Source organism: Leucopleurus acutus, assembly GCF_964270905.1.
Source record: "Leucopleurus acutus genome assembly, chromosome: 8".
In the NCBI taxonomy this organism is placed as follows: Eukaryota; Metazoa; Chordata; class Mammalia; order Artiodactyla; family Delphinidae; genus Leucopleurus; species Leucopleurus acutus.
In genome coordinates, this window is record NC_139151.1 from 66,008,674 (window position 1) to 66,035,731 (window position 27,058).

The following is a 27,058-nucleotide window of genomic DNA, read 5'->3' on the forward strand; positions in this document are numbered from 1 at the left end:
GCAAACATATGTTGCACACTTATTGTGTGCCAAGCACTCTTTTAGGCACAGAAATTACAGTGGTGAATAAGACAGAGTCCCTCCCTTAGACCTTCTCTAGGTCAGCCAATAGAATGAGCTCATTTCACAGTCATGTATGCCATGAAGAAAATCACGACAGTATGGAAAGAATAACTGTCAAGACGTAGGTTGAGTAGTTAGGGAGGGCCCCTCTGAGGAAATACCATAGAATAGACTTGACAGGAGTCAGTCCTGTGAAGATACAGGAGAAGAACATTCAAGGCAGAAGAAACCGTAAGTGCAAAAGCCTTTGAGGAACAAAAATCCATTGTGACTGGAGCCCAGTGAGTGGAGGGGGAGTGAGAGATAAGATTAAAGAGGATGCCTTAGAGATTGTAAAAAGAGAATGAAGCTTTTTGCAGGTGGGGAAACAAAGCCCAAGAGCCTGATGGTGTTTCATAATGTAGAACTAAGGAAGGAATGGCTCCTTTAAGAAGCTGGACCTCGCTGGGCTACAGACAGGGTAGCACTAGCATGAAGGATAGGGTTCTGTTTGCTTATTTTCTTCACTTGCTACGTAACAGCCGGAGAGAACCTACCACTTTAGGTGTGTAGGCATGAATTATGGAAAATTTCAAAATATTAAAAAATAGTGAAATAGTATAATGAATCCCTCTGTACCCATCACCCAGCTTTGGATATTATCAACTCATTATCAATCTTTTTTGTCTATAATCCTCCATTCTGATTATTTGGAAGCACATACCCAATCATATCATCTGTAAATTATATCTCAGGTCACTAAGATTTCCCTGATTGCTTCATAATATCTTTTTTAAACATTCTGTTCAAATCACGATCTAAACAAGATCTGTGCATTGAAATTGATTGATAAGACTCTTAACCTAGAAATGCAAACCAAAACTACAAAGAGGTATCACCTCACACTGGTCAGAATGGCCATCATCAAAAAAAATCTACAAACAATAAATACTGGAGAGGGTATGGAGAAAAGGGAACCTCTTGCACTGTTGGTGGGAATGTAAATTGATACAGCCACTATGGAGAACAGTATGGAGGTTCCTTAAAAAACTAAAAATAGAACTACCATACGGCCCAGCAATCCCACTACTGGGCATATACCCTGAGAAAACCACAATTCAAAAAGAGTCATGTACCACAATGTTCATTGCAGCACTATTTACAATAACCAGGACATGGAAGCAACCTAAGTGTCTGTCAACAGATGAATGGATAAAGGTGTGGCACATATATACAGTGGAATATTACTCAGCCATAAAAAGAAACGAAATTGCGTTATTTGTAGTGAGGTGGATGGACCTAGAGTCTGTCATACAGAGTGAAGTAAGTCAGGAAGAGAAAAACAAATACCATATGCTAACACATATATGGAATCTAAAAAAAGAAAATGGTTCTGAAGAATCTAGGGGCAGGGCAGGAATAAAGACGCAGATGTAGAGAATGGATTTGAGGACACGGGGAGGGGGAAGGGTAAGCTGGGACGAAGTGAGAGAGTGGCATGGACATATATACACTACCAAACGTAAAACAGATAGCTAGTGGGAAGCAGCCACATGGTACAGGGAGATCAGCTCAGTGCTTTGTGACCACTTAGAGTGGTGAGATAGGGAGGGTGGGAGGGAGATGCAAGAGGGAGGGGATATGGGGATATATGTATAGGTATAGCTGACTCACTTTGTTGTATGGCAGAAAGTAACATAACATTGTAAAGCAATTATACTCCAATAAAGATGTTAAAAAACAAAAGAAGACTCAACCTATTGACTTTTAATCCCCTTCGATCTTTTTTCCACATTGCAATTTATTCCTTGAATATATATATATATATATATATATATATCAAAAACTGATGGCATTTTTCCTATAGTTTTTCACAGTTTGCATCTTGATGGTTGAGTGTCATTTAATATTCTGTTCCCTGTATTTTTATGAGTTAATAATTAGGACAAGAATCTTGACCAGATTCAAGTTCATCAATTACTTTCAAATGACCTTTGCGTTTTATTCATGTTGCCTTCTTATGCCTTTTCTCGTGAAAGTCTAACTTTTTTCTAAATTTATGAATTAGAGAAAGACTAATGTTTCATTAGATATTAATAGCTTCAGTTAATATCCAAAGCCCTCAGAGTTAACATCTTAACAGTTGTTATGATAATATTAATTATGCTTTAAAGAATAAAGATATTTTGTAGATAATTTTCAAACATTTCATTTCAATAGGTGGGAATTTGAAGAATCTGAAGAAGATCCAGTGACGAGTATACCATACCAACTTCAAAGGCTTTTTGTTTTGTTACAAACCAGCAAAAAGAGAGCAATTGAAACCACAGATGTTACAAGGAGCTTTGGATGGGATAGTAGTGAGGGTACCAATTCTCTTATAATGATAAGTATTTGTAATAGTCAAAGGAATTCTGAGACCGTATTATAAACAAATGACACATATTAACATCTTAATTAACTTTACCTTAAACCTTTTGATTGCTTTTTGCTGGCATTTAAAAATAACTTATTTTGAAAAAAAAAAAATAACTTATTTTGAAATTTTAAGCTCTGAGGCATAAATTTTTGATCAATTAAAATTTTCTTGTAAAGTAAGTTTGGTTATACTCTATTTTTATGTACTCAAGCTAAAATTTTAAAAGGGTGTTGTTGGCTTAGATTTTTATTATCATATTTCTTGACTCTACAGTGAAAAATAACAAAAATAGCAAATATTGTAGCACTATAGAGCATATGCTATTTATAAAGTGATGAGCTCTTGTGATTCTTTTCCGTGTGATTGCCTTTTTATGACTATAACGTATATTTTGTGTTCTTTTTAAATTTAGCATTATTTTATGTAGACTTTTCCATATTTCTGACAATTTGCTTTTAAACAACAAATTAATGCTACATTACACTAAGTTAATAGCTCTTTTTAATTAAATTTTATCTTAAAATAGCTTGGCAGCAGCATGATGTACAAGAACTGTGCAGAGTCATGTTTGATGCTTTGGAACAGAAATGGAAACAAACAGAACAGGTAATTTATCTCTCAGGTTGAGGGGAGTGTTTTCTAATAAATTATTCATTACCTTACAGTGACTTTATTCTATTGGAATGTTTTAAAACTTGGGCATTAGTCCAGTTGTCAAAGTACTGACAGTTTCCTCATCTTTAAAATAAGTTGGGCCCTGTGATCTAGATGATCTCTGTTTAGCTAAGAACTAGGTAATTCATACATGTGTGTGTGTTTTGGGGATGATTTTTGGACAGTATTTTCAGATATTTGCTAAGTAAATTAGATGGCTTATCTGTTACACATTATAAAGTATACATTGTAAAGTATATTCATCTAGCATTACCTTCTTTTTGACCAGTCAGGTATAGGCATGCTTTTGACACCTAGGATCCTTGTTAATCTGACCCTATTCTTCTTATCCAGTGGAAGGAGGAACAGGTTAGAAGTGGGAGAATATTAGATATATCATTGGGGTGAGACATAAGGCTGAACTGGATGGGGCTCAGGACTCAGTACAGAGGAGGGTTTATGCTAGGTGTAGTGATAGAAGATCACTAGAGGTAAAAAGGGGGAAGAATCTGGAAGGTAGCCTGGAGGATCTACTCTCTGATTGGAACTATTATGATGGCTTGGACTAAAGTTTTTCAAACTAGATTGTGATCCATTCACTTATGAAATAAATTTAGTGAATCAACACCAGCACTTTAAAAAAAAGGAATAAAATTGAAAAGTATAAGAGAAGCATCACATAAGTAAGGGTAAGTATTGTTTTATGCAACTTTTGTTACAGTTATATGTATTGGGTTGCGGTGTACATTATTTTCTTACTGTGGCTTGCTATCAAAACTGCTTGAAAAACACTGGATTGAAACACTTATAAATGCCCTCTCAGGTAGAGAAGACATAATCAAATATAACTGGGGCAGGTGAATGAAGAAAGCTTCATTAAATAAATAAGTATTAGAGTAGACAGTTATGGTGGATCCTAATTTGAAGGCTTATGAATTCTAGATACTTGAAGAGGTATAAATTTATGAAAGAGGTAAACTGTAATATGCTTTCCCTCTTAACTGTTCTTAAGAGATATTGGAAAAAATTTTAAGTTCATTTAGTGATCTAGTTTCTCTTCATTATAGGATTGTATTTTCATAACTTTATGTAGATGGTATTGGGGTGTTTCTTTTTCATAGGTCTGAAGGTACCCTTCCTCCTCGTTACATCCCTATGTGGGTCAACACTTCTATTAAGACCAGTTAGGGCGTTCCTTCTGAGTTCCCAAGTTTGGGTACAAGAATCTTGAGGCAAGACATTCACATGGAGGGTCCTTACTTAGGGAGTTACCTGCCTCCTTTGAGTCAGAATAGCCCCAGTTGGCTAAGTTTGGGGAGTAGGTGAGAGATCCATTCTTGTAGGTGAGGATATTTTGAGGGAGATGGAGTTTAAGATTTTTTTTTCAACTTCTGTACATTTAAAAAATTACAGTATATTTTTTCTTTAAATTGTTTTATGTATATTACTGAAAGTTAAAAAGTTTTATTTGTACCTTGAGATAGAGGATATGATTTTAGGAATCAGAATATTGCGAAAGTGGTGGTAATATATGTAAAGCTGTAAAAGTAGCCAGTTGTTTAGCTGTGTGATTATCAGTATGCCTAAAATAATGTCATGATGTATTCTCATCCTAATGAAAAGATAATACAGGGCTTAGTAGTGAAATCAGTAATCAGCTTATCAACAAAACACATTTTAATAGTGGGATTTTTAGTAATGTGAGAATTGAAATAATTTTTGCACATTCTTAATTTATTTTGTTTTTGTTAAACCTTTATTTTTTTCTGTAGAATTCAGATTAGATAAATCGTAAAGCTTTCTAAAACTTCAACAGTAAGAATCAATATCCTTTTGAAAATCATTCTAAAAGACATAAAATATTGGTAACTTTTAAGGAACGCTTTAAAAAATATAAATGTTCTTATTTTTTAGGCTGATCTTATAAATGAACTGTATCAAGGCAAGCTGAAGGACTACGTGAGATGTCTGGAATGTGGTTATGAGGGTTGGAGAATCGACACATATCTTGATATTCCATTGGTCATCCGACCTTATGGGTCCAGCCAAGCATTTGCTAGTGTGGTGTGTACCTTTCAGCTGACTGCTTGTGTATCCATACACAGAATACATAATAGCACAGTGGTATAATATATCCTAAGGTAAGTATCATCCTAGATACACCTTCTTGGGTTGTTAGACATTCCTGCATTTAAACTAGCAAGATCTAGAAGATTTTTGACCCTTCAGTGAGTCCTAATAGTGCATGTATAAGAGGGGAAGTATATGCAAATATACTGCCTCATGGCTCAATCTTTTATTCTTTCTTAGAGGTGACTAGATTATTTCACTTTCTTTTTTTTTTTAAGCTCTAAACAATCTATTTTATGAATGGTACTTTTTTTTTTTTTTTTTTGGCCTTGCCGTGTGGCTTATGGGATCTTGGTTTCCCGACCAGGGATTGAACCTGGGCCCTTGGCAGTGAGAGCATGGAGTCCTAACCACTGGACCGCCAGGGAATTCCCTGTAAGTCTACTTCTGTGATTTTTTTTTGTTTTGAGGGTATTGTTTTGTTCCATTGGAAAAATAACCTCTGGATTTTTTGACAAACAGACGCCACATTTTTTAAAGAAGCATCCCTATTCTAAAATTTAATTTTAAAATGATGCAGGTATTATATAACCACAGATAATTTGAAGACTCAGAACTATATATAATTAACTTAGTTACTTATATATTGAGTATCAAATTGGGCAATTAAGATTTTCTCATTCCTCCTTTTGTTATCTATTTTTAACTGCGTTTTGATAATTTTATTATTGCGTTTTATTCTTAGGTTTGCGTATTGAATTGCTTATACAAAGGGAGAGTCTTGGAAGGAGTTAATTTGACATTTAAAATTAGAGTTCAGAAACATTTATTTGAACCTGTTATGAGCCAGGGGAAACTTTCAAAGCTAACTAAGATATCTGAAAAAGTAGAATTTCATCATGATGTTGCTTTGGATCTTACTTATGCTGCAGTCAAGCCGATGGTGGCTGCAGCTAAAATCAGTGTTCTTAAAGCTAGTCCATACTTTAGCCTCTAAATTAGTGCTACAAGTATGGTTTAGTACTCTGGCCTCTAGGACAATTGATGCCCTTTCTTTTTTTCTCCTATTTTTATATGACTTAAGGAAATGATCAGCAAGAAGTTATGGAATCAGTCAGTGGAAATCCAAAGGAAAAGACTTTCTGGATAGTGGAAGATCAGGCGTCCTTTGCTCCACTGTTTTTCAGTCAGCTTCCTGAATAGATTTGAAAAATTTTGTTAAGTGCTTAATAGTACCCTTTGTAAACTGCCACTCTGGGTATATGAGATTGGCATTGCTTTGAGTGGCTAGTTTTATTTTTCATTTTTGTTCTGTTTTTACTTTATTTATTTTGACAGGTTAAGGTAGAAGTGACATACTGAAAAATCATTAACATGTGTTTCAGTGACTTATCTCCTAGCTTATTTTAAAATATTGGCATTTCTTTAACAAAATATACTAGGGAAATAGTCAGTAGTCCCAAGTGATGTACACTATTTTTTCTACTTTATTTATGAAAGTATTTTTTATGTAAGATTTTTCACATATATGTTCAGTTTAGTTTTTCCTTTTTTTACATATTTATTGAATGTTGAGAAAGCTAGTTTTATTTGTGTTATGTTGGAATCTAATATTTGAGTATTCAGCAAATATAATTGCATAGCTAAATCTATATGTTGTAATTTATTCACCTGCTGAATCGTCACCACTCTCTTCAGTACATTATAGACATAGCAGTGGAATGATTTGGAGGACATTTTTGGAGAAGTGAAAAAAGTCACATTTCTAAATGAAATTCTCCAAATTCTCTCCTGCACTGATACATGGATGACGGTGGTGGTGGTGGTGGAGATTATTCAGTGGGAATTGGAAGTTACAGCTATGAAGCAGTATGTGAGCAGGTTTATAACACACATGCGCTAATAGGGCTTGCAGAAGGAAACCTAAACCTTCCTAGACTTTGCTGGAATCTCTTGAGGGAAATTACAGCAGGTGAAACTACCCAAGATAGGGGTTCTAAGGAGGATACTACCTTCAGAAAACTTTAGTTAGAGGTAAGTGGTTTCCCTTTATTTTCTGAATTCAAACTTATAACCTACACTTGTTAAACTGCAGAAATCATCATACAGCATCTAAATTTAGTGTTATATCACTGCTTGCCATTGTGTATTTTGTTAGTTCTATGTGTTTTAAAAAGAATTTGGTATAAATGTGGATTGTAAATGTCTAGTTAAAAGAAGCATTATAAAATCTCATTCAAACTCTTATAATATTTGGCCTTAATTTGAGTTGAACTCTTTTAAAATTTATTTTTCTACTTTTATTAAGGGTCTCTGGTATGTTTGCCGTATTGGCTGTGTATACATATACACATAAACATACTTGAATACATGCACACATAAATACACACGTGTACTTACGTACACATACAACATTGATGGTTATATGTTCTGCTTATTATATATTCTGTTTAGTGAGCCATAATACTATAGTTATGTGTGTTCCATGAGGTTAACACCTGGTGTTTAATTTCAGATAATTAAGTGTGAAGTTCTGTTAAAAATGAAAGTTGTTTTTTTTAAACTTCATCTGAAACATCCAATTTCTATAGTTGTTTTATCTCCATGTTTAAATAAACTTGAGAATAATATTTAAGGTTAAATTAGAATGGAGTTGCCACTTAGTTAATTTATCATTATAACATCTGTAATCAATTTTCATGGTTATTTTTCACCGTGATTGATAACAGACTAGTTTTTTAGTAAGTGCTAGGAATCACGTATAGTTTTTTAAAAAGCTTTTCATCCTAATATTTTCTTTGTTGAATCATTTCTTAGTTATTATAACTATAATATTTATTAAATTTCTGGTCTTCATTCTACCTGGCCAAGTAGTGAAAAGGGTTCTTCTGCCATTCTGTCTCTCAGATTGAGTTCTATTCAACACTAGTCTCCAATGAGATTTAATAGATGTTTGGGAGAAGGCTTCTGATTAAATAAATTTGGGAAACTGTGTAGCTGTAATTCTCTGTGGGAAGTTTACAGTGCGTATTTAATTTTAAATGCCCTGAGTGTTCCTGTAGTGGAGAAATTTGTTTAACTGGGTTTAACCAATCTTATATTTTCTCTGTGGGACATGTCAGTATTTCAAGAGACACTAGGATTCTAAGGAACGTAGTTTGTGAAGCTCTGCATTAGATTAAGGTGATTTAAGGAAGTCTCTACTTTGTTACATTAACATTTATGTCCTTGGGACCTTGGGGGGGAGTGAGAATACTAAAATATATGTTATAATTTCCTGTTGTTTCACATAGTTTGTTATTAATCCTGAAAGATTATATATATTAATCTTTTAAAAAACTTGATTCTCAGTGATTTATTAGGTAATTACAACCTTTTATTTTCACTGATTAGAGCTGTCTGCGTAAAACCAATCTCTCTGAACTTTATAATCAAAGAAACCTTGAATCTGCTCATTGCCAAGCATATTTGAGAATGTATTATTATAAGAAGATACTCCTAAATACATTCTAATGATACATAAAAATTGGAAATATTTTTATTGGTGAATTATGAAAACATTTTATAAACAAAAATGATATAGCCTCATATGTTTGACATTAACTAGGGAAGCTTTTCTACTTAATAGTAAATTTTATTTATTTTAAAATTTTTTTAATAGTAAATTTTAAACACTATGTTGTTATAGATACCCTTTGTCATGTATTTATTGAGTTGCTTATTCTGTGGCAGGCACTGTTCTAGACCATTTATTTTAGGGTAGTTTTATTTTCTTTCGGGATAAGTACATTTAAGTATCTGTTTATTATGACAAAATGTCTGAAATTGCATTTAGCTGTATAGTTCCATATAGTGTCTTTGGAAAGATCAGATTATGTACTTGTTCCCTAAGTAAACACAATTTAACTATCATTTTAAAGTTTTGAATAGAAAATTGTTAAATTCATAAGTATTTACAAAATCGTAAGTGTTCCAGGTATTTAGTGTACACAAGTTTATATCATAAGTGCTACCCTGATTTAACACGTAATTTGGACATTCTTATATGGCTGGCTTAACCACATAACTCATTTGGATGGTACAGTAGTCCAAATTTGTCCAAATATGTAAGCATCACATAAAGAAAACTCTCTTCCACAGACTCTATCCTCATTTTTCCAGGAATTTGTGTGGTTGGACATAGTGGGAACCAGTTTAAAAAGTGGGGACTTCTGCTTTCAGGATGATGGAGTAGATGTACATTGCCCTATTCCTCCCACTAAAACAACTGAAAATCTTGAACATTATATATAAAATAAATATAAGAAGACTGAAAGGTGGAGAAAAGGCATAAAGACTAGGGACCTCAGGATTCAAGGAATGACATGGGGTGAGTTCCCTGGGTTTTCTTTTTGCCTAATATTTCCCAAACTTGAAGATGATGGCAGGCTGGAAATAGCAACTAGCACAGACTAGTAAGCCTGCTCTCTCCAGCCAAAAGACTGGGAAAGACAGAAAAGGTAGCCAGTAACTGCTGTGCTCTAGCCAAACACTGCAGAAAGACTATGGCCCCAACCCTGACCCATGCCGGCCAAGGCTGAGGGGGGAGCCTAGACTTCCACCCTTATGAAGTTGTAACAAGGCTCTCCAACCCCCTGCTGGGGTGATTTCAGAGAAGATTGAATAGGGAGGCAGGAGTTTCTTCCCTGCTTGACAGTACTGAACCTCCCCACTGCCATTCTCCCTTTCCCCTGGTTAACTGTCATTAGAGACCATGTGGGGAGCCTGGCCTTACACTCCCACCTAAACAGTAAGGAGGTGCTCCTTTCCCTTCCCACTGGAGTAATGTTAGAGGAGGCCTAGGTGAGAGTCAGGACTTTCACCGCTTCCCAGGAGTAAGGAGGCTCTCCCCCTCCTACCTGTGGTGTTGGTGGAGGCCACAAAGGGAGCAGTAATGAGATACTCCTGCTGTCACAGCCCAGGTGGTGTCAGCGGAGGCTTACTGAGTAGCCAGAATCCCTACCCTTGCCAGCAGTAGTGAGGAACCCCTCCCCACCACCAGTTTCAACATTGGCCAAGTGAAATTGGACTTCTACTCCCACCTGGCAGTAATTGGGCAGGAACCTTTTCCCCAGCTGGAACAGTGTCAGAGGAAGCCAGCTAAACTGGAAGATTTAAAATGGGGTCCAGAATATCATAATACCCCACATATTAAGGTTTCAATTAAAGAAATCATTCTGTATTCTGAGAACCAGGAACATTTCATTTTGAATGAAAGAAGAGAATCAAGAGACATAAACACCAAAATAACAGATGTTAGAATTATCTGACAAATATTTTAAAGCAGGCATCATAGAAATACTTCAGTGAGAGTTCCTAAACCCACTTGAAACAAATGAGAAAATTGAGAGTCCTGGGGAAGAAATAGCAGGTATAAAAAAAAAATGAAACGGGAATTTAGAACTGAGAAATGCAAGAACCAAACTCAAAAAGTTAGTGTATAGGCTCAACAGCTGAGTGGAAGAGACAGTGTATAATCAGTGAACCTGAAGATAGAACAATAGAAGTTACCCAATCTAAATAACAGAGAAAATAGACTGAAGGGGGGATAAAGATCCTCAGGGACCCATGGGACTATAACAAAGGGTCTAACATTTGTGTCACTGGAGTCCTGGAAGGAGAGGAAAAAGAAGGCAGGGCTAGAAAAATGAAGAAATAATGACTGAAGACTTCCCAAATTTGGCAAAAGGCATAAAGCCACAGGTCAAAGAAGCTGAGCAAACAACATAAGCCAAAAGAACTTCACGTCAAGTTCAATTATAGCTAAACTTTTGAAAACTAAAGACAAAATATCTTGAAAACAGTGAGTGAGAAAAGGTACTGTTTCTACAGGAGAAAAGCACTCTGATTTCTCATAAGCAGATTTTTCATCAGAAACTGTGGAGGCCTGAAGGCAGTGGCATATTTTTGAAGTGTTGAAAGAAAAGACCTGTCAACTAGAGTTTTATACCCAGTGAAAATATTCAGGAATGAAGGGAAAAATCAAGACATTCTTAGATGAGGGAACACTAAGAGAATTTGTCACTAGCAGACCTACCTTAAAAAAATGGCTAAAGAAATTTCTCTAAATAGAAAGGAAATGATAAAAGGAAGGTATATTGGAACATTAGGAATGAAGAAAGAACATAGTAAGCAAAAATTTGGGTAAATACAGTAGGCTTTCCTTGTCCTCCTGAGTTTTCTAAATTATGTTTGATAGTTGAACCAAAATTGTAACACTGTTTGATGTGGTTCTAAATGTATGTAGAGGAACTATTTAAGACAATTATATTATAAATGGGAGAAGGTAAAAAGACATAGAGGTAAGCTTTCTGTACTTCACTTGAACTGGTAAAAGGATGGGACCAACAGACAGATAAGTTTTGTGTATGTAATGTAATACCCAGAGCGACCACTGAAAAAGAGATAAACTCAAAAGCACTATAGATAAATCAAAGTAAAATTAAAAAAAATTTGTTTTGGTCATCCACAGGAAGGCAGAAAAAATAAAACAAAACAAAAATTTAAAATAGCATACTTATTTACATGTAAATGGTCTAATTATACCAAATAAAAGGCAGAGGTCAGCATATTAGATTAAAAAAAAGTGACCCAACAGTATGCTAGCTACAAAAACTCCCTACAGTATATTGGTATAGGCAGGTTGATAGTAAAAGGATTGAAAATGTTATACCATGTAAACATTAATCAAGATAAATGAGGAATGGCTATATTAATATCAGGTAAAGTAGACTTTGAAGCAAAATTACTAGAGACAGAGAAGGGCATTATCTAATGATAAAAAGGTCAAGCCATCAAGAAGACAGCAATCCTAAATGTGTATGTACCAAGTAACAGAGCTGCAAAATACATGAGGTGAAAGCTGTCCTACCTGAAAGGAGAGACTGACAAATCTGCCATTATAGTTGGAGACTTCAATGCCCTTCTCAATAATTGATAGGTAGAATCTCTAGACAGAAAATTAGCAAAGATATGGAACTTAACAATACCATCAACCAACAAGATCCAACAGACATTTATAATATGGTCCACTCAGCAACAGCAGAGTATAACATTCAAGAGCCTGTGGACTACATACTAGGGTAGACCATATCCTGGGCCATCATACAAACCTCAATTTAAAAGAATTAAAATCATAGAGTATATGTTATTCAGCCACACTGGAGTCAAATTGGAAATCAACAGAAAGATAAGTGGAAAATCACCAAACATTTGAAAACTAAACAACACACTTAAATCCGTGAGTCAAAGAGAAAGTCTCAAGGGAAATGTTTTTAAAAATACTTTGAACTGAATGGAAATGAAAATATAACATGTCAGAAATTTTGAGACACAGCTGAAGCAATACTACTGATAGGGGAACTTAGAACACTAAATGCTGCCCTTTAGCAAAAATTCTTAACATTAGAAAAAAGAGGAATTGTTTTGAATCAATAATCTAAGCTTCCACCTAACCTAGAAAAAAGAGCAAAAGAAACCCAAAGCCAGCAGAAGGAAGGACATAATAAAGAAAAGGACAGAAATCTGTGAAATTGAAAACAGAAAATTAATAAATGAGAGCTATTATTTGAAAACATCAATCCGATTGACAAACATTTAGCAAGATTGACAGAAGGGGAAAAAAGATAAGAAAAAATTTTCCGGTATTAAGAATGAAATTAGTACCACTACAAACCTTGTAGATATCAAAACGATAGTAAGGGACAACTCTGCAAACATAAATTTGATAACTCAGATGAAATGAGCCAATGCCTTGAAAAGCACAAAGTACAACTCATCTAATATGACTTGAATAGCCCTATAACTCTTAAGATATTAAATTCATAATTTAAAATCTCTTAGAAAGAAAATCTATAAGTTGGAATGGTTTCACTGGAGACTTGTACCAGGCATCTTAGCACAGTGAACACCAGTTCTACACAACCCCTTCCAAAAAACAGAAAGGAAAGAACCCTTCTCAGTGTATTTTATGAAGCTAGTCTTATCCTCATACTAAACCAGACAAAGACAGTTAAAACTACAACAATAACAACAACAAAAAACAAAACAAGACACCAAAAAACTATGACCAAGCCACTATTCTTTATACACACACACACACACACACACACACACACACACACACACACACACACACACACACATCTTTATTGGAGTATAATTGATTTACAATGTTGTGTTAGTTTTTGCTATACAACAAAGTGAATCATCTGTATGTATACATATATGCTCATATCCCCTCCCTCTTGCATCTCCCTCCCACCCTCCCTATCCCACCCCTCAAGGTGGTCACAGCACGGAGCTAATCTCCCTGTGCTATGCGGCTGCTTCCTACTAGCTATCTGTTTTACATTTGGTAGTGTATATATGTCAGTGCCACTCATTCACTTTGTCCCAGCTTAGCCTTCCCCCTCCCCATGTCCTCAAGTCCATTCTGTACGTCTGTGTCTTTATTCCTGTCCTGCCCCTAGATTCTTCAGAACTATTTGTTTTTTTAGATTCCACATATATGTTAGCATATGATATTTGATTTTCTCTTCCTGACTTACTTCACTCTGTATGACAGACTAGGTCCATCCGCCTCACTACAAGTAACTCAATTTCATTTCTTTTTATGGCTGAGTAATAGTCCATTGTATATATGTGCCACCTCTTCTTTATCCATTCATCTGCCAGTGGGCGCTTAGGTTGCTTCCATGTCCTGGCTATTGTAAATAGTGCTGCAATGAACATTGTGGTACGTGACGCTTTTTGAATTATGGTTTTCTCGGGGTATATGCCCAGTAGTGGGATTGCTGGGTTGTATGGTAGTTCTATTCTTAGATTTTTAAGGAACCTCTGTACTGTTCTCCGTAGTGGCTATATCAGTTTACATTCCCACCAACAGTGGAAGAGGGTTCCTTTTTCTCCACACCCTCTCCAGCATTTATTGTTTTTATATTTTTTGATGATGGCCATTCTGACCAGTGTGAGGTGATACCTCATTGTGGTTTTGATTTGCATTTCTCTAATGATTAGTGATGTTGAGCATCCTTTCATTTGCTTGTTGGCAATCTATATGTCTACTTAGGAGAAATGTCTATTCATGTTTTCTGCCTATTTTTGGATTGGGTTGTTTGTTTTTCTGATATTGAGCTGTATAAGCTGCTTTTATATTTTGGAGGTTAATCCTTTGTTAGTTGCTTTGTTTGGAAGTATTTTCTCCCATTCTGAGGGTTGTCTTTTGGTCTTGTTTATGGTTTCCTTTGCTGTGCAAAAGCTCTTAAGTTTCATTAGCTCCCATTTGTTTATTTTTTATTTTATTTCCTTTTCTCTAGGTAGTGGGTCAAAAAGAATCTTGCTGTGATTTATGTCATAGAGCATTCTGCCTATATTTTCTTCTAAGAGTTTTATAGTGTCTTGACTTACATTTAGGTCTTTAATCCATTATGAGGGTTTTTTTGTATGGTGTTAGGAAGTGTTCTAATTTCGTTCTTTTACATGTAGCTATCCAGTTTTCCCAGCACCACTTATTGAAGAGGCTGTCTTTTCTCCATTGTATATTCTTTCCTCCTTTATCAAAGATAAGGTGACCATATGTGCATGGGTTTATCTCTGGCAAGCCAGTATTCTTAATGCATACAGATGGGAAAATCTTTGTCAAATTATTACCAAATAGAATTAAGCAATATATAAGGAGAATTATATACCATGTCTAAGTAGAGTTCATTCTATGGATTCAAGGCTTGTCAGTATGTAAAAAATCAATGACTGTAATCTAGCATATTAACAGAGAAAAGAAGAAAATTCACATGATCATATCAATTGACTTAGAAAAAGTACGTGACAAAGTTCAATATCCACTTATGATAAAAAAAACTATCTGAAAACTAGTAATGGAGGATAATTTTCTCAACCTGGTAAAGAATGTATTCAGAAATGTAGAGCTACCATCGTACTTCATGGTGAAAGACGGAATATTTTCTCCCTAAAACATCAAGGTTATCTAGGCAAGGATGTCTGCTGTCACTGTTATTCAGTTCAGTACTGGAAGTCATAGCCAGTACAGTAAGGCAAGAAGAGGTAATAAAAGGCATACCAATAAAAGGAAGAAATAAAATTGTTCCCCCCCTTTTTTATTTATTTTTATTTTTGAATTTTATTTATTTTTTATACAGCAGGTTCTTATCAGTTATCTATTTTATATATATTAAGCATATATAGGTCAATCCCAATCTCCCAATTCATCCCACCATAACCACCACCATCCCCCCGAGCCTGCTTTACCCCCTTGGTGTCCATAAGTTTGTTCTCTACATCTGTGTCTCTATTTCTGCCTTGCAGACTGGTTCATCTGTACCATTTTTCTAGATTCCACATATATGCATTCATAAATGATATTTGTTTTTCTCTTTTGATTTATTTCACTCTGTATGACAGTCTCTACAAATGACCCAATTTCATTCCTTCTTATGGCTGAGTAATATTCCATTGTATATACATACCACATCTTCTTTATCCATTCGTCTGTCGATGGGCATTTAGGTTGCTTCCATGACCTGGCTATTGAACATTGGGGTGCATGTGTCTTTTTGAATTATGGTTTTCTCTGGGTATATGCCCAGTAGTGGGTTTGCTGCGTCATTTGGTAATTCTATTTTTAGTTTTCTAAGGAACCTCCGTACTGTTCTTCACAGTGGCTGTTATCAGTTTACATTCCCACCAACAGTGCAAGAGGGTGCCCTTTTCTCCACACCCTCTCCAGCATTTGTTGTTTGTGGATTTTCTGATGATGCCCATTCTGACCAGTGTGAGGTGATACCTCATTGTAGTTTTGATGTGCATTTCTCTAATAATTTGTGATGTTGAGCAGCTTTTCATGTGACTCGTGGCCATCTGTATGTCTTCTTTGGAGAAATATCTATTTAGGTCTTCTGCTCATTTTTGGATTCTGTTGTTTGTTTTTTTGATATTGAGCTACATGAGCTATTTATATATTTTGGAGATTAATCCTTTGTTGATTCGTTTGCACATATTTTCTCACATTCTGAGGGTTGTCTTTTCATCTTGTTTATAGTTTCCTTTGCTGTGCAAAAGTTTTTAAGTTTCATTAGGTCCCATTTGTTTACTTTTGTTTTTGCTTCCATTTCTCTAGGAGGTGGGTCAAAAAAGATCTTGCTGTGATTTACATCAAAGAGTGTTCTTCCTACGTTTTCCTCTAAGAGTTTTATAGTATCCAGTCTAACATTTAGGTCTTTAATCTATTTTGAGTTTATTTTTGTGTGTGGTGTTAGGGAGTGTTCTAATTTCATTCTTTTACATGTAGCTGTCCAGTTTTCCCAGCACCACTTACTGAAGACACTGTCTTTTTTCCATTGTATATCCTTGCCTTCTTTGTCGTAGATTAGTTGACCATAGGTGTGTGGGTTTATCTCTGGGCTTTCTAGCCTGTTCCATTGATCTATATTTCTGGTTTTGTGCCAGTACCATATTGTCTTGATTACTGTAGGTTTGTAGTATAGTCTGAATTCAGGGAGTCTGATTCCTCCAGTTCCATTTTTTTCTCTCAAGATTGCTTTGGCTATTTGGGGTCTATTGTGTCTTCATACAAATTTTAAGATTTTTTGTTCTAGTTCTGTAAAAAAATGCCACTGGTAATTTGATAGGGATTGCATTGAATCTGTAGATTGCTTTGGGTAGTATAGTCATTTTCACAATATTGATTCTTCCAATCCATGAACATGGTATATCTCTCCATCTGTTTATGTCATCTTTGATTTCTTTCATCAGCGTCTTATAGTTTTCTGAGTACAGGGCTTTTACCTCCCTTGGTAGGTTTATTCCTAGGTATTTTATTCTTTTTGTTACAGTGGTACATGGGATTGTTTCCTTTATTTCTCTTTCTGATTTTTCATTGTTGGTGTATAGGAATGCCAGCGATTTCTGTGCATTAATTTTGTATCCTGCAACCTTACCAAATTCCATTGATTAGTTCTAGTAGTTTTCCAGTGGCATCTTTAGGATTTTCTATATATAGTATCATGTCATCTGCATACAGTGACAGTTTTACTTCTTTTCCAATTTGTATGCCTTTTATTTCGTTTTCTTCTCTGATTGCTGTGGCTAGGACTTCCAATAGTGAGAGTGGACATCCTTGTCTTGTTCCTGATCTTAGAGGAAATGCTTTCAGTTTTTCACCATTGAGAATGATGTTTGCTGTGGGTTTGTTGTATATGGCCTTTATGATGTTGAGGTAGGTTCCCTCTGTGCCCACATTCTGGAGAGTTTTTATCATCAATTTGTGTTGAATTTTTTCAAAAGCTTTTTCTGCATCTATTGAGATGATTATATGGTTTTTATTCTTCAGTTTGTTCATATGGTTTATCACATTGATTGATTTGCATATATTGAAGAATCCTTGCATCCCTGTGATAAATCCCACTTGATCATGGTGTATGATCCTTTTAATGTACTGTTGGATTCTGTTTTCTAGTATTTTGTTGAGGTTTTTTGCATCTATATTCATCAGTGATATTGGACTGTAATTTCCTTTTTTTGTAGTATCTTTGTCTGGTTTTGGTATCAGCATGATGGTGGCCTCATAGAATGAGTCTGGGAGTGTTTCTTCCTTTGCTATATTTTGGAAGAGTTTGAGAGGATGGGTGTTAGCTCTTCTCTAAATGTTTGATAGAATTCGCCTGTGAAGCCATCTAGTCCTGGACTTTTGTTTGTTGGAAGATTTTTAATCAGTGTCAATTTCATTCCTTGTGATTCATGTGTTCATGTTTTCTGTTTACTCCTGCTTCTTTCTTGGAAGGTTATACCTTTCTAAGAATTTGTCCATTTTATTGGCATAGAGTTGCTTGTAGTAGTCTCTTAGGATGCTTTGTATTTCTGCCGGGTCTGTTGTAACTTCCCCTTTCTCATTTCTAATTTTATTGATTTGAGTCCTCTCCCTCCTTTTCTTGATGAGTGTGGCTAAAGGTTTGTCAATTTTGTTTATCTTCTCAAATTACCAGCTTTTATTTTTATTGATCTTTGCTATTGTTTTTTTTTTGTTTCTATTTCATTTATTTCTGCTCTGATCTTTATGTTTTCTTTCCTTCTACTGACTTTGGGTTTTGTTTGTTCTTCTTTCTCTAGTTCCATTAGGTGTAAGGTTAGATTGTTTATTTGAGATTTTTCTTGTTTCTTGAGGTAGGATTGTATTGCTATAAACTTCCCTCTTAGAACTGCTTTTGCTGCAACCCATAGAGTTTGGATCATCGTGTTTTCATTGTCATTTGTCTCTAGGTATTTTTTGATTTCCTCTTTGATGTCCTTAGTGATTTCTAGGTTATTTAGAAACGTATTGTTTAGCCTCCATGTGTTTGTGTTTTTTACATTTTGTTCCCTGTAATTGATTTCTAATCTTAGAGTGTTGTGGTCAGAAAAGATGCTTGACATGATTTCAATTTCTTTTTTTTTTTAATTTTATTTATTTATTTTATACTTATTTATTTTTGGCTGTGTTGGGTCTTCGTTGCTGTGCACGGGCTTTCTCTAGTTGTGGTGAGTGGGGGCTACTCTTCATTGCAGTGCATGGGCCTCACTGCAGTGCCTTCTCTTGTTGTGGAGCATGGACTCTAGGTGCGCAGGCTTCAGTAGCTGTGGCACGCGGTCTCGGTAGTTGTGGCTCGTGGGCTCTAGAGCACAGGCTCAGTAGTTGTGGCACACGGGGTTAGTTGCTCTGCGGGATGTGGGATCTTCTGGGACCAGTGTGCGAACCCATGTCCCCTCCATTGGCAGGCGGATTCTTAACCACTGCGCCACCAGAGAAGCGCGATTTCAATTTTCTTAATTTTGCCAAGGCTTGATTTGTGACCCAAGATGTGATCTGTCCAGGAGAATGTTCCATGTGCACTTGAGAATAAATTGTAATCTGCTGTTATTGGCTGGAATGTCATATAAATATCAAATCTATCTGGTCTATTGTGTCATTTAAAACCTGTGTTTCCTTATTAATTTTCTGTCTGGATGATCTGTCCATTGGTGTAAGTGAGGTGTTAAAGTCCCCCACTATTATTGTGTTACTGTCGACTTCCTCTTTTAGAGCTGTTAGCAGTTGCCTTAATGTGTATTGAGGTGCTCCTATGTTGGGTTCATATATATTTATAATTGTTATATCTTTTTCTTGGACTGATCCCTTGATCATTATGTAGCGTCTTTCCTTGTCTCTTGTAATATTCTTTATTTTAAAGTCCATTTTATCGTATATGAGGATTGCTACTCCAGCTTTCCTTTGATTTCCATTTCCATGGAATATCTTTTTTCCATCCCCTCACTTTCATTCTGTATGTGTCCCTAGGTCTGAAGTGGGTCTCTTGTAGACAGCATATATATGGGTCTTGTTTTTGTATCCATTCAGCGAGCCTATGTCTTCTGTTTGGAGCATTTAATCCATTCACGTTTAAGGTAATTATCGATATGTATGTTCCTATGACCATTTTGTTAATTGTTATGGGTTTGTTTTTGTAGGTCCTTTTCTTCTCTTGTGTTTCCCACTTAGAGAAGTTCCTTTAGCATTTGTTGTAGAGCTAGTTTGGTGGTACTGAATTCTCTTAGGTTTTGCTTGTCTGTAAAGCTTATGATTTCTCTGTCGAATCTGAATGAGATCCTTGCTGGGTAGAGTAATCTTGGTTGTAGGTTCTTCCCTTTCATCACTTTAAATATATCATGCCACTCCCTTCTGGCTTGTAGAGTTTCTGCCGAGAGATCATCTGTTAACCTTATGGGAGTTCCCTTGTATGTTATTTGTCATTTTTCCCTTGTTGCTTTCAATAATTTTTCTTTGTCTTTAATTTTTGTCAGTTTGATTACTATGTGTCTCGGCATGTTTCTCCTTGGGTTTATCCTGCCTGGGACTCTGCGCTTCCTGGACTTGGGTGGCCAATTCCTTTCCCATGTTAGGGAAGTTTTCGACTATAATCTCTTCAAATATTTTCTTGGGTCCTTTCTCTCTCTCTTCTCCTTCTGGGACCCCTATAATGCGAATGTTTTTGCATTTAATGTTGTCCCAGGGGTCTCTTAGGCTCTCTTCATTTCTTTTCATTCTTTTTTCTTTATTCTGCTCCGCGGCAGTGAATTCCACCATTCTGTCTTCCAGGTCACTTATCCATTCTTCTGCTTCTGTTATTCTGCTGTTGATTGCTTGTAGTATATTTTTCATTTCAGTTCTTGTATTGTTCATCTCTGTTTGTTCTTTAATTCTTCTAGGTGTTTGTTCTTTAATTCTTCTACGTCTTTGTTAAACATTTCTTGCACCTTCTCGATCTTTGCTTACATTCTTTTTCTGTGGTCCTGCATCATCTTCACTATCATTATTCTCAATTCTTTTTCTGGAAGGTTGCCTATCTCTGCTTCATTTAGTTGTTTTTCTAGGGTTTTATCTTGTTCCTTCATCTGAGACGTAGCCTCTGCCTTTTCATCTTGTCTATCTTTCTGTGGATGTGGTTTTCATTCCAGTGGCTGTAGGATTGCAGTTCTTCTTGCTTCTGCTGTCTGCCCTCTGGTGGATGAGGCTATCTAAGAGGCTTGTGCAGGCTTCCTGATGGGAAGGTCTGTTGGTGGGTATTGCTGGGTGTTGTTCTGGAGGGCAGAGCTCAGTAAATCTTTAATTTGCTTGTCTGCTGATGGGTGAGGCCGAGTTCCCTCCCTGTTAGTTGTTCGGCCTGAGGTGACCCAGCACTGGAGCTTACAGGCTTTTTGGTGGGGCTAATGGTGGACTCTGTGAGGACTCATGCCAAGGATTACTTCCCAGGTAGGTCTGATTCATTCTCCTATGGGGTCACTGTTCCTTCCCCCTGGGTCCTGATGTGCACACTATGTGTGTGCTCTCCAAATGTGGAGTCTGTTTCCCCCAGTTTTGTCAAAGTCCTGCAGTCAAATCCCACTAGCCTTCAAAGTCTTATTCTCTGGGAAGTCCTCCTCCCATTGCCAGACCCCTAGGTTGGGATGCCTGATGTGGGGCTCAGAACCTTCATTCCAGTGGGTGGACTTCTGTGGTATAATTGTTCTCTAGTTTGTGAGTCACTCACCCGTGGTTATGAGATATGATTTTATTGTGATTGCGCCCTTCCTACCGTCTCATTGCGGCTTCTCCTTTGTCTTTGGTTGTGGGGTATCTTTTTTTGTGATTTCCAGTATCTTCCTGTCGATGAGTGTCCAGCAGTTATTTGTGATTCCAGTGCTCTCGCAAGAGGGAGTGAGCACACGTCCTTCTACTCCGCCATCCTGAACCACTCTTACCTGCTCCCCCACCTTTTTTAAACAACATAATATTTTGTATAGAAAACGTGAAGATATTTACCAAAACAAAACCCTAGAACTAATAAGTGAGTTTAATAGGTAGCAGGATATAAGATAAACATACAAAAATCAATTGTATTTCAAAAATACTAGCAATGAAATGTGGAAAGTGAAATTAAAAATACAATACCATTTGTAGTTGTGGGGCAAAAAAAGCCTTAGGTGTAAACCTAACAAAATATGTACTGGACCTATGTGCTAGAAACTATAAATTCTGAAAAGAATATTTAAGTAAAGGGAGAGACATACTGTCCTCATTGATTGGAATATTCACATGGTAAAGATGTAGATTCTCCCCCAAATTGTATAATTTTAATGAAATTCCTTTCAAAATCTGAGAAGATTTTTCAAGCTCATTCTAAAAAAAATAGCTAGAATAGCTAAGAGAATTTTGGAAAAAGAATAAAGTAGGAGAAATCAGTCTCCTTGATCTCAAGACTTATTATATAGCTACAGTAATCAGGACTGTATGGTATTGGAGGAATAGACAAATAGATCAGTGGAACATAATAGAAAACCCAGAACTAGATCCATATAAACATGCTCAGCTGATTTTTTTTAGAATTGCACAGTGCAATTCAATTCAGCAAGGATGGTCTTTTAAACAAATGATGTTAAAACCATTGGGAATTCATATATACGAAAATGAACCTTTACTTAAACCTTACAGCTTGTAAAAAAATTAACTCAAAATGGATCATAGACTTAAAAAAAATGTAGTTACAAACTTTTAGAAATAAAACACAGGAAAAAATCCTCTAGAAAAAGGGTTAAGCAGTGAATTCTTAGACTTGATACCAAAAAGTGCAATCCACAAAGGGAAAAATTGACAAGTTGTATCTCAACAAAATTTTAAAACACTTGTTCTTTGAAAGCCCATGTGATGAAGGTAAGAGAAGCTACAGACTGGGAGAACATATTTGGAAACCCCATATCTGACAAAGGACTAGTATCTAGAATACATAAAGACGTCTCAAAACACAATAGTAAAAAATGATAACAGTCCATTTAGACAGTTGGCAAAAGACATAAACAACATTTCATGTAAGAGGATATGCAGATATCAAATAAATACAGGAACAGATGTTCAACATCACTAGGGAAATGCAAATTCAAACCATAATGAAGATAACACTCTCTACCAACAGAATGGCTAAAATAAAAAATAATGGCAGCACAAAAAGCTGACAACAGTGTGGAGGAACTGGATCACTCATGTTTTTGGTGGGAATGTGAAAAGTTACAGGCAGTTTCTCATAAAACTAAACATGAAATTATCATAACCTCCAGCAATTGTACTCTTGGTTATTTATCCCAGAGAAACAAAAACTTATCAAATATTCATAATGTCTTTATTTTTAATATTCTGTAACTGGAATCAACCCAGATGTCCTTCAACAAGTAAATGGTTTAACACACTGTGGTACAAACAAACCATAGAATACTACTTAACAATAAAAAGGGACAAACTACCGATACACACAGAAACTTGAATGAATCTCCAGGGAATTATGCTGAGTGACAAAAACCAACCTCAAAAGGTTACATATGGTTCCATTTATATAACATTCTTGATAAAACAAAATTTTAGAACTGGGAGATGGATTAATTATTGCCAGAGCTTGTAGATTAGTTGGCACCAGGGGAAGGATGGGTAGGTGGTTACTATAAAAGGACAACATGAGGGATCCTTGTGGTGTAGGAACTGTTCAGTCTCTTGACTATGGTGGTGGATATATAAGCCTATACAGGTAATAAAATTGTAAAGAACTTACTACACACACATAGACAGACAAATGAGTACACTGAAACTGAGAAAATTGGAATAAGATTGGTGGGTTATATCAATGTCAGTATCCTGATTGTGATATTATACTATAGTTTTGCAAAATGTTATCAAATGGAGAATGGCAAAGTGTACAGGAGGCTCTGTATTATTTCTTATAATTGTATGTGAATCATCAGTTATCAAAACAGTTGCAATTAAAAGTAGATGGCTTAAGTAAAAGTAGAGTTCTTTTCCTAGTTTAAAAGAGAAAACTATATGTTCTGGGAGAGATAGTTGACTCTCTGTAAGGAAGACATGTAACTGTATTTCAATAGCACAGAATTGCTAAGTCGAAATCAGTTAGAAAATAGTTATCAGTAGTGGTTCTAATTTATCTTCCATAGTTCAGTCTGAAAAGTAAAGTATTATATTTTAGCAACCATTTCTTCATTCAAGCTGAAGTAGATGTTGAATGATGGAGAAAGAATTATATATATAAGTTAAGAGTAAAAATAAGTGAGAGGATTTATATACCATTCCTTGGTTCTATCTTTTGATTGCACTGTACCTAGATTTTCTGTATTTCTTACTCAGAGAACTAAGGATGTAAGACTTCTCTATGTTCTATTCTGAACGCTGGAGATCAGGGTCTAAAAAACTCTGCACAATTACACTTTGTATAATATATAAGGAGGTGTAAGCTCTAGAAAATAAAACTATTATCTTCACTCTGGAATGATGAAAAACAATCACAGTCAACCCAAAGCTAGTTTGGAAACATGACACAAGAATAACATACTCAAGAGGACAGCTCATGGTAAGCAGTATAGTTTTTTTGTGTGTATTAATAATGGCATAATGTTTATTATATTTTCCATTTTTATGATCCATAACTTATTTTTTTGTTATCTAAAATATAGTTTGGCATGATTTTTAGTTATCTTGTACATCTCATTAAGTGAAGACAAATGTATATAACCACATTAGCCCATAATTTACATAATTGTTGAATGAATAGATGAATTGAAGCTAATTTTTATGACTGAATAATTTTATTTATAATTATTCTGGGGTCAACTTTTAAAAAAATGAATAAGAAGCTAAAGAAAATTATTAATATAGCTTTAACTGTTTTCTAAATCTAAAGGAAAATGGTGGCTACCTCAATCTCCATATCTCCACATATCCTCCCAAAACCATAGGCTAGAAGGAACACAAATGAAACCCAACTAACCCATACTTTCTGGATTGCTAGGAGACAATGACATGAACTTCAGATTACCTGAAAGTAGCAAAATTATCAAGTGCCAGTGGAGCTTCCACTACTGCTGCAAGTCTGTATATGTGGAGAGTATGAAGTGGGATGCTTTAGAGACTATGAAACAGAAGAGAGGGGACTGGAAGACTTAAACAAAATGAAGACAGAATCACCCTCAAAAAGAGAAAGTACAACAGTGTGTGCCAAAATAGTGAACACAGACTGGGACTTGGTAGTTTATAGTACCAGCTACCAGGAAGGAGTTTTAGAGCGTGTAGTAACTTAGGAAGTGGCAGCCTTAGAGGAATTTTGCTTCTAGAGAAGGAGATAAACAGAGAAGGGGTGATGCCACTGAGTCCTAGCAGTGAGGAGAAAACAAGAAGAAGAAAAATAAAGTGTTCTGCAAAATGAAAGAAGACACCAACCTCTTTTCCCCCATTACCCATTCAAGAAATTACACTTCACTAAGTTGACAGAAGGTACTCACAAACTAAAGAACGCTGTCCACAAAATGAGTAAGGGAAAAATCAAACTTACACAGCAGCAGTGTTGGAAGAAAACAGAAAATGTGTATTAAATCATTTCAGCTGATGAAAATCTATACACACACAACCTCAAAACCTTAGAAAAATAACCACAAAGTAGCATACTGTAACACAGTACTCTAGACTAAGTTAAGTATTCTCAAGCAAGCAGAACAGAACTTGGTATCCAAAAATTTAAGGAGAGAAATGGATTAAAGAAAAAACCAAGCAAGCAAGAAATGCAATGCAAGCTGATCAAACTCAGGAAGGAAATTTAAAAAAAGACAAGACTACATTAGAAATGAAGAATTAATTATAAAATGCTCAAGAGAAAATAGAATGGAATGAAAATCTAAGGAAGAACATAGAATGAAAATGAGATAAAGAAGTAAAAATTAGGATCTCAGAGCAAGTGATGGAAAGGAAAGGCTGGCAAAGGAGGTCCAACATAATTGGAATCTGTGAAGAATAAAAATAACTCAGTAGAACAAAACTTATAAACTATAATCCAGGAACACTTTCTGGAAATAGGGGAAATTTAAATCTACCTTTTGAAGGACGCACCACTGTACCTAGAAAAATGGACCTGGAATGATCAACTGAGACATATTTTAGTAAACTGCTAAACTTGAAAGACAAATGGGGCTGGCATCATACTTTTGAAGAGCAACATGCAAATCATGGCAATAGAATGGCAATTTCAAGAAAATCAAGAAAAAGTACAGGCCAAGGATCTGCTATCCAGCCAAGTTCTTCTTCAATTATTATGGCAATAGAAAATCAACTTTTGAATATTGAAGAACTCATAGACCATTGTATCCATAAGCCTTCTTGAGGAGATTGTTGGAGGATGATCTCCATCCACCCAAGAGACCACTGGGGAAGCTTCAGCAAAAGGACCGTGAGCATTTAATATACTAAATTGTAGAATTAAGGACTAAATAAAACAAGGGTGGGGACATGGAAAAAAGAAAGTATGAAATGTTACATGTTAAACAACGTACAGAGAATACCATTCTTAAAAAAGGAAGAGAGTGAGAAGGGAAAGTAGAATGAGATCATAGACTTAAATAGGTGGGAGACCAAGGCTATCGTTTAAAATCGGCCGACCAGACACTAAAAGCTTAAGTAAGGAAAAGGAAGGATTAAGGGCACTAACAAAAGTACATACAAATGCACTAGAAAAAAATTACTAACCTTCCTAAATACCAAAAGAAAATGTAAAAAATAGCAAAAACACCATGTAGAAAAAGAAACACAGTAAATATTACTTAATAGAGTAATTAAAATATACAATAGTGACTGAGATGAAACAAAACATCAGTCATATTAAATATGGATGGGCTTAAATTGCCTATTAAAGGCAAAAGATTTTCAGGTTGGCTTATAAAACAAACATTATATTAAAATTTGGTTTAAACAAGAATCCAATAGTGGATGCTAAACTAAGGTGGAAAGTTCTTTAAAGCATAGTAGTTTTGTATGGTCTCCAAGTGTCTCCTTACAAATTGCTTATTAGCCACAAGAGGAAAAAAATAATAACCACATAGTGAAAAAACTGGGCAACACCTTGACCAGGTGATTGAAGTTAATATCACCAGTAAGGATGTTAGGGACATCTTGCCCTTTGACTGTCATACCCTTAGAAGAACACATCATTACTTACTTACATTAGTCTAGTAAGGAATGCATAACCTGAATCTAAGGAACATCAGACAAACTCAAATTGCAGAACATTTTTATAAAATAACTGGCCTCTTCAAAATTGTTAATGTTATGAAAGAAAGGCTTTGAAACTGTACCCGACAAAATGAATCTGAAGAGGCAGACAGCCAAATGCAGTCTGTTTTCCTGGATTTGATTCTGTACTGGATGGGGAGAAATACTATAAAGGACATTATTAGGATAATTGACAGAATTGGAATATAAACTGACACAAGTACTTTACCAATATTAAA

The 27,058-nt window shown here is 35.6% G+C and overlaps 1 protein-coding gene across 2 annotated transcripts in view; it reads left to right on the forward strand.

The window, feature by feature from the left end:
- USP47 (ubiquitin specific peptidase 47) overlaps positions 1–27,058 on the forward strand; it is a 120,975-nt gene that overhangs the window by 59,842 nt on the left and 34,075 nt on the right. For both annotated transcript variants that reach the window (XM_082844938.1, XM_082844939.1), the window contains 3 exons: positions 2,263–2,408; positions 2,988–3,067; positions 5,030–5,179. In XM_082844938.1, the coding sequence (XP_082701064.1) occupies positions 2,263–2,408; positions 2,988–3,067; positions 5,030–5,179 (376 nt within the window). The remainder of the gene's footprint in view (positions 1–2,262; positions 2,409–2,987; positions 3,068–5,029; positions 5,180–27,058) is intronic.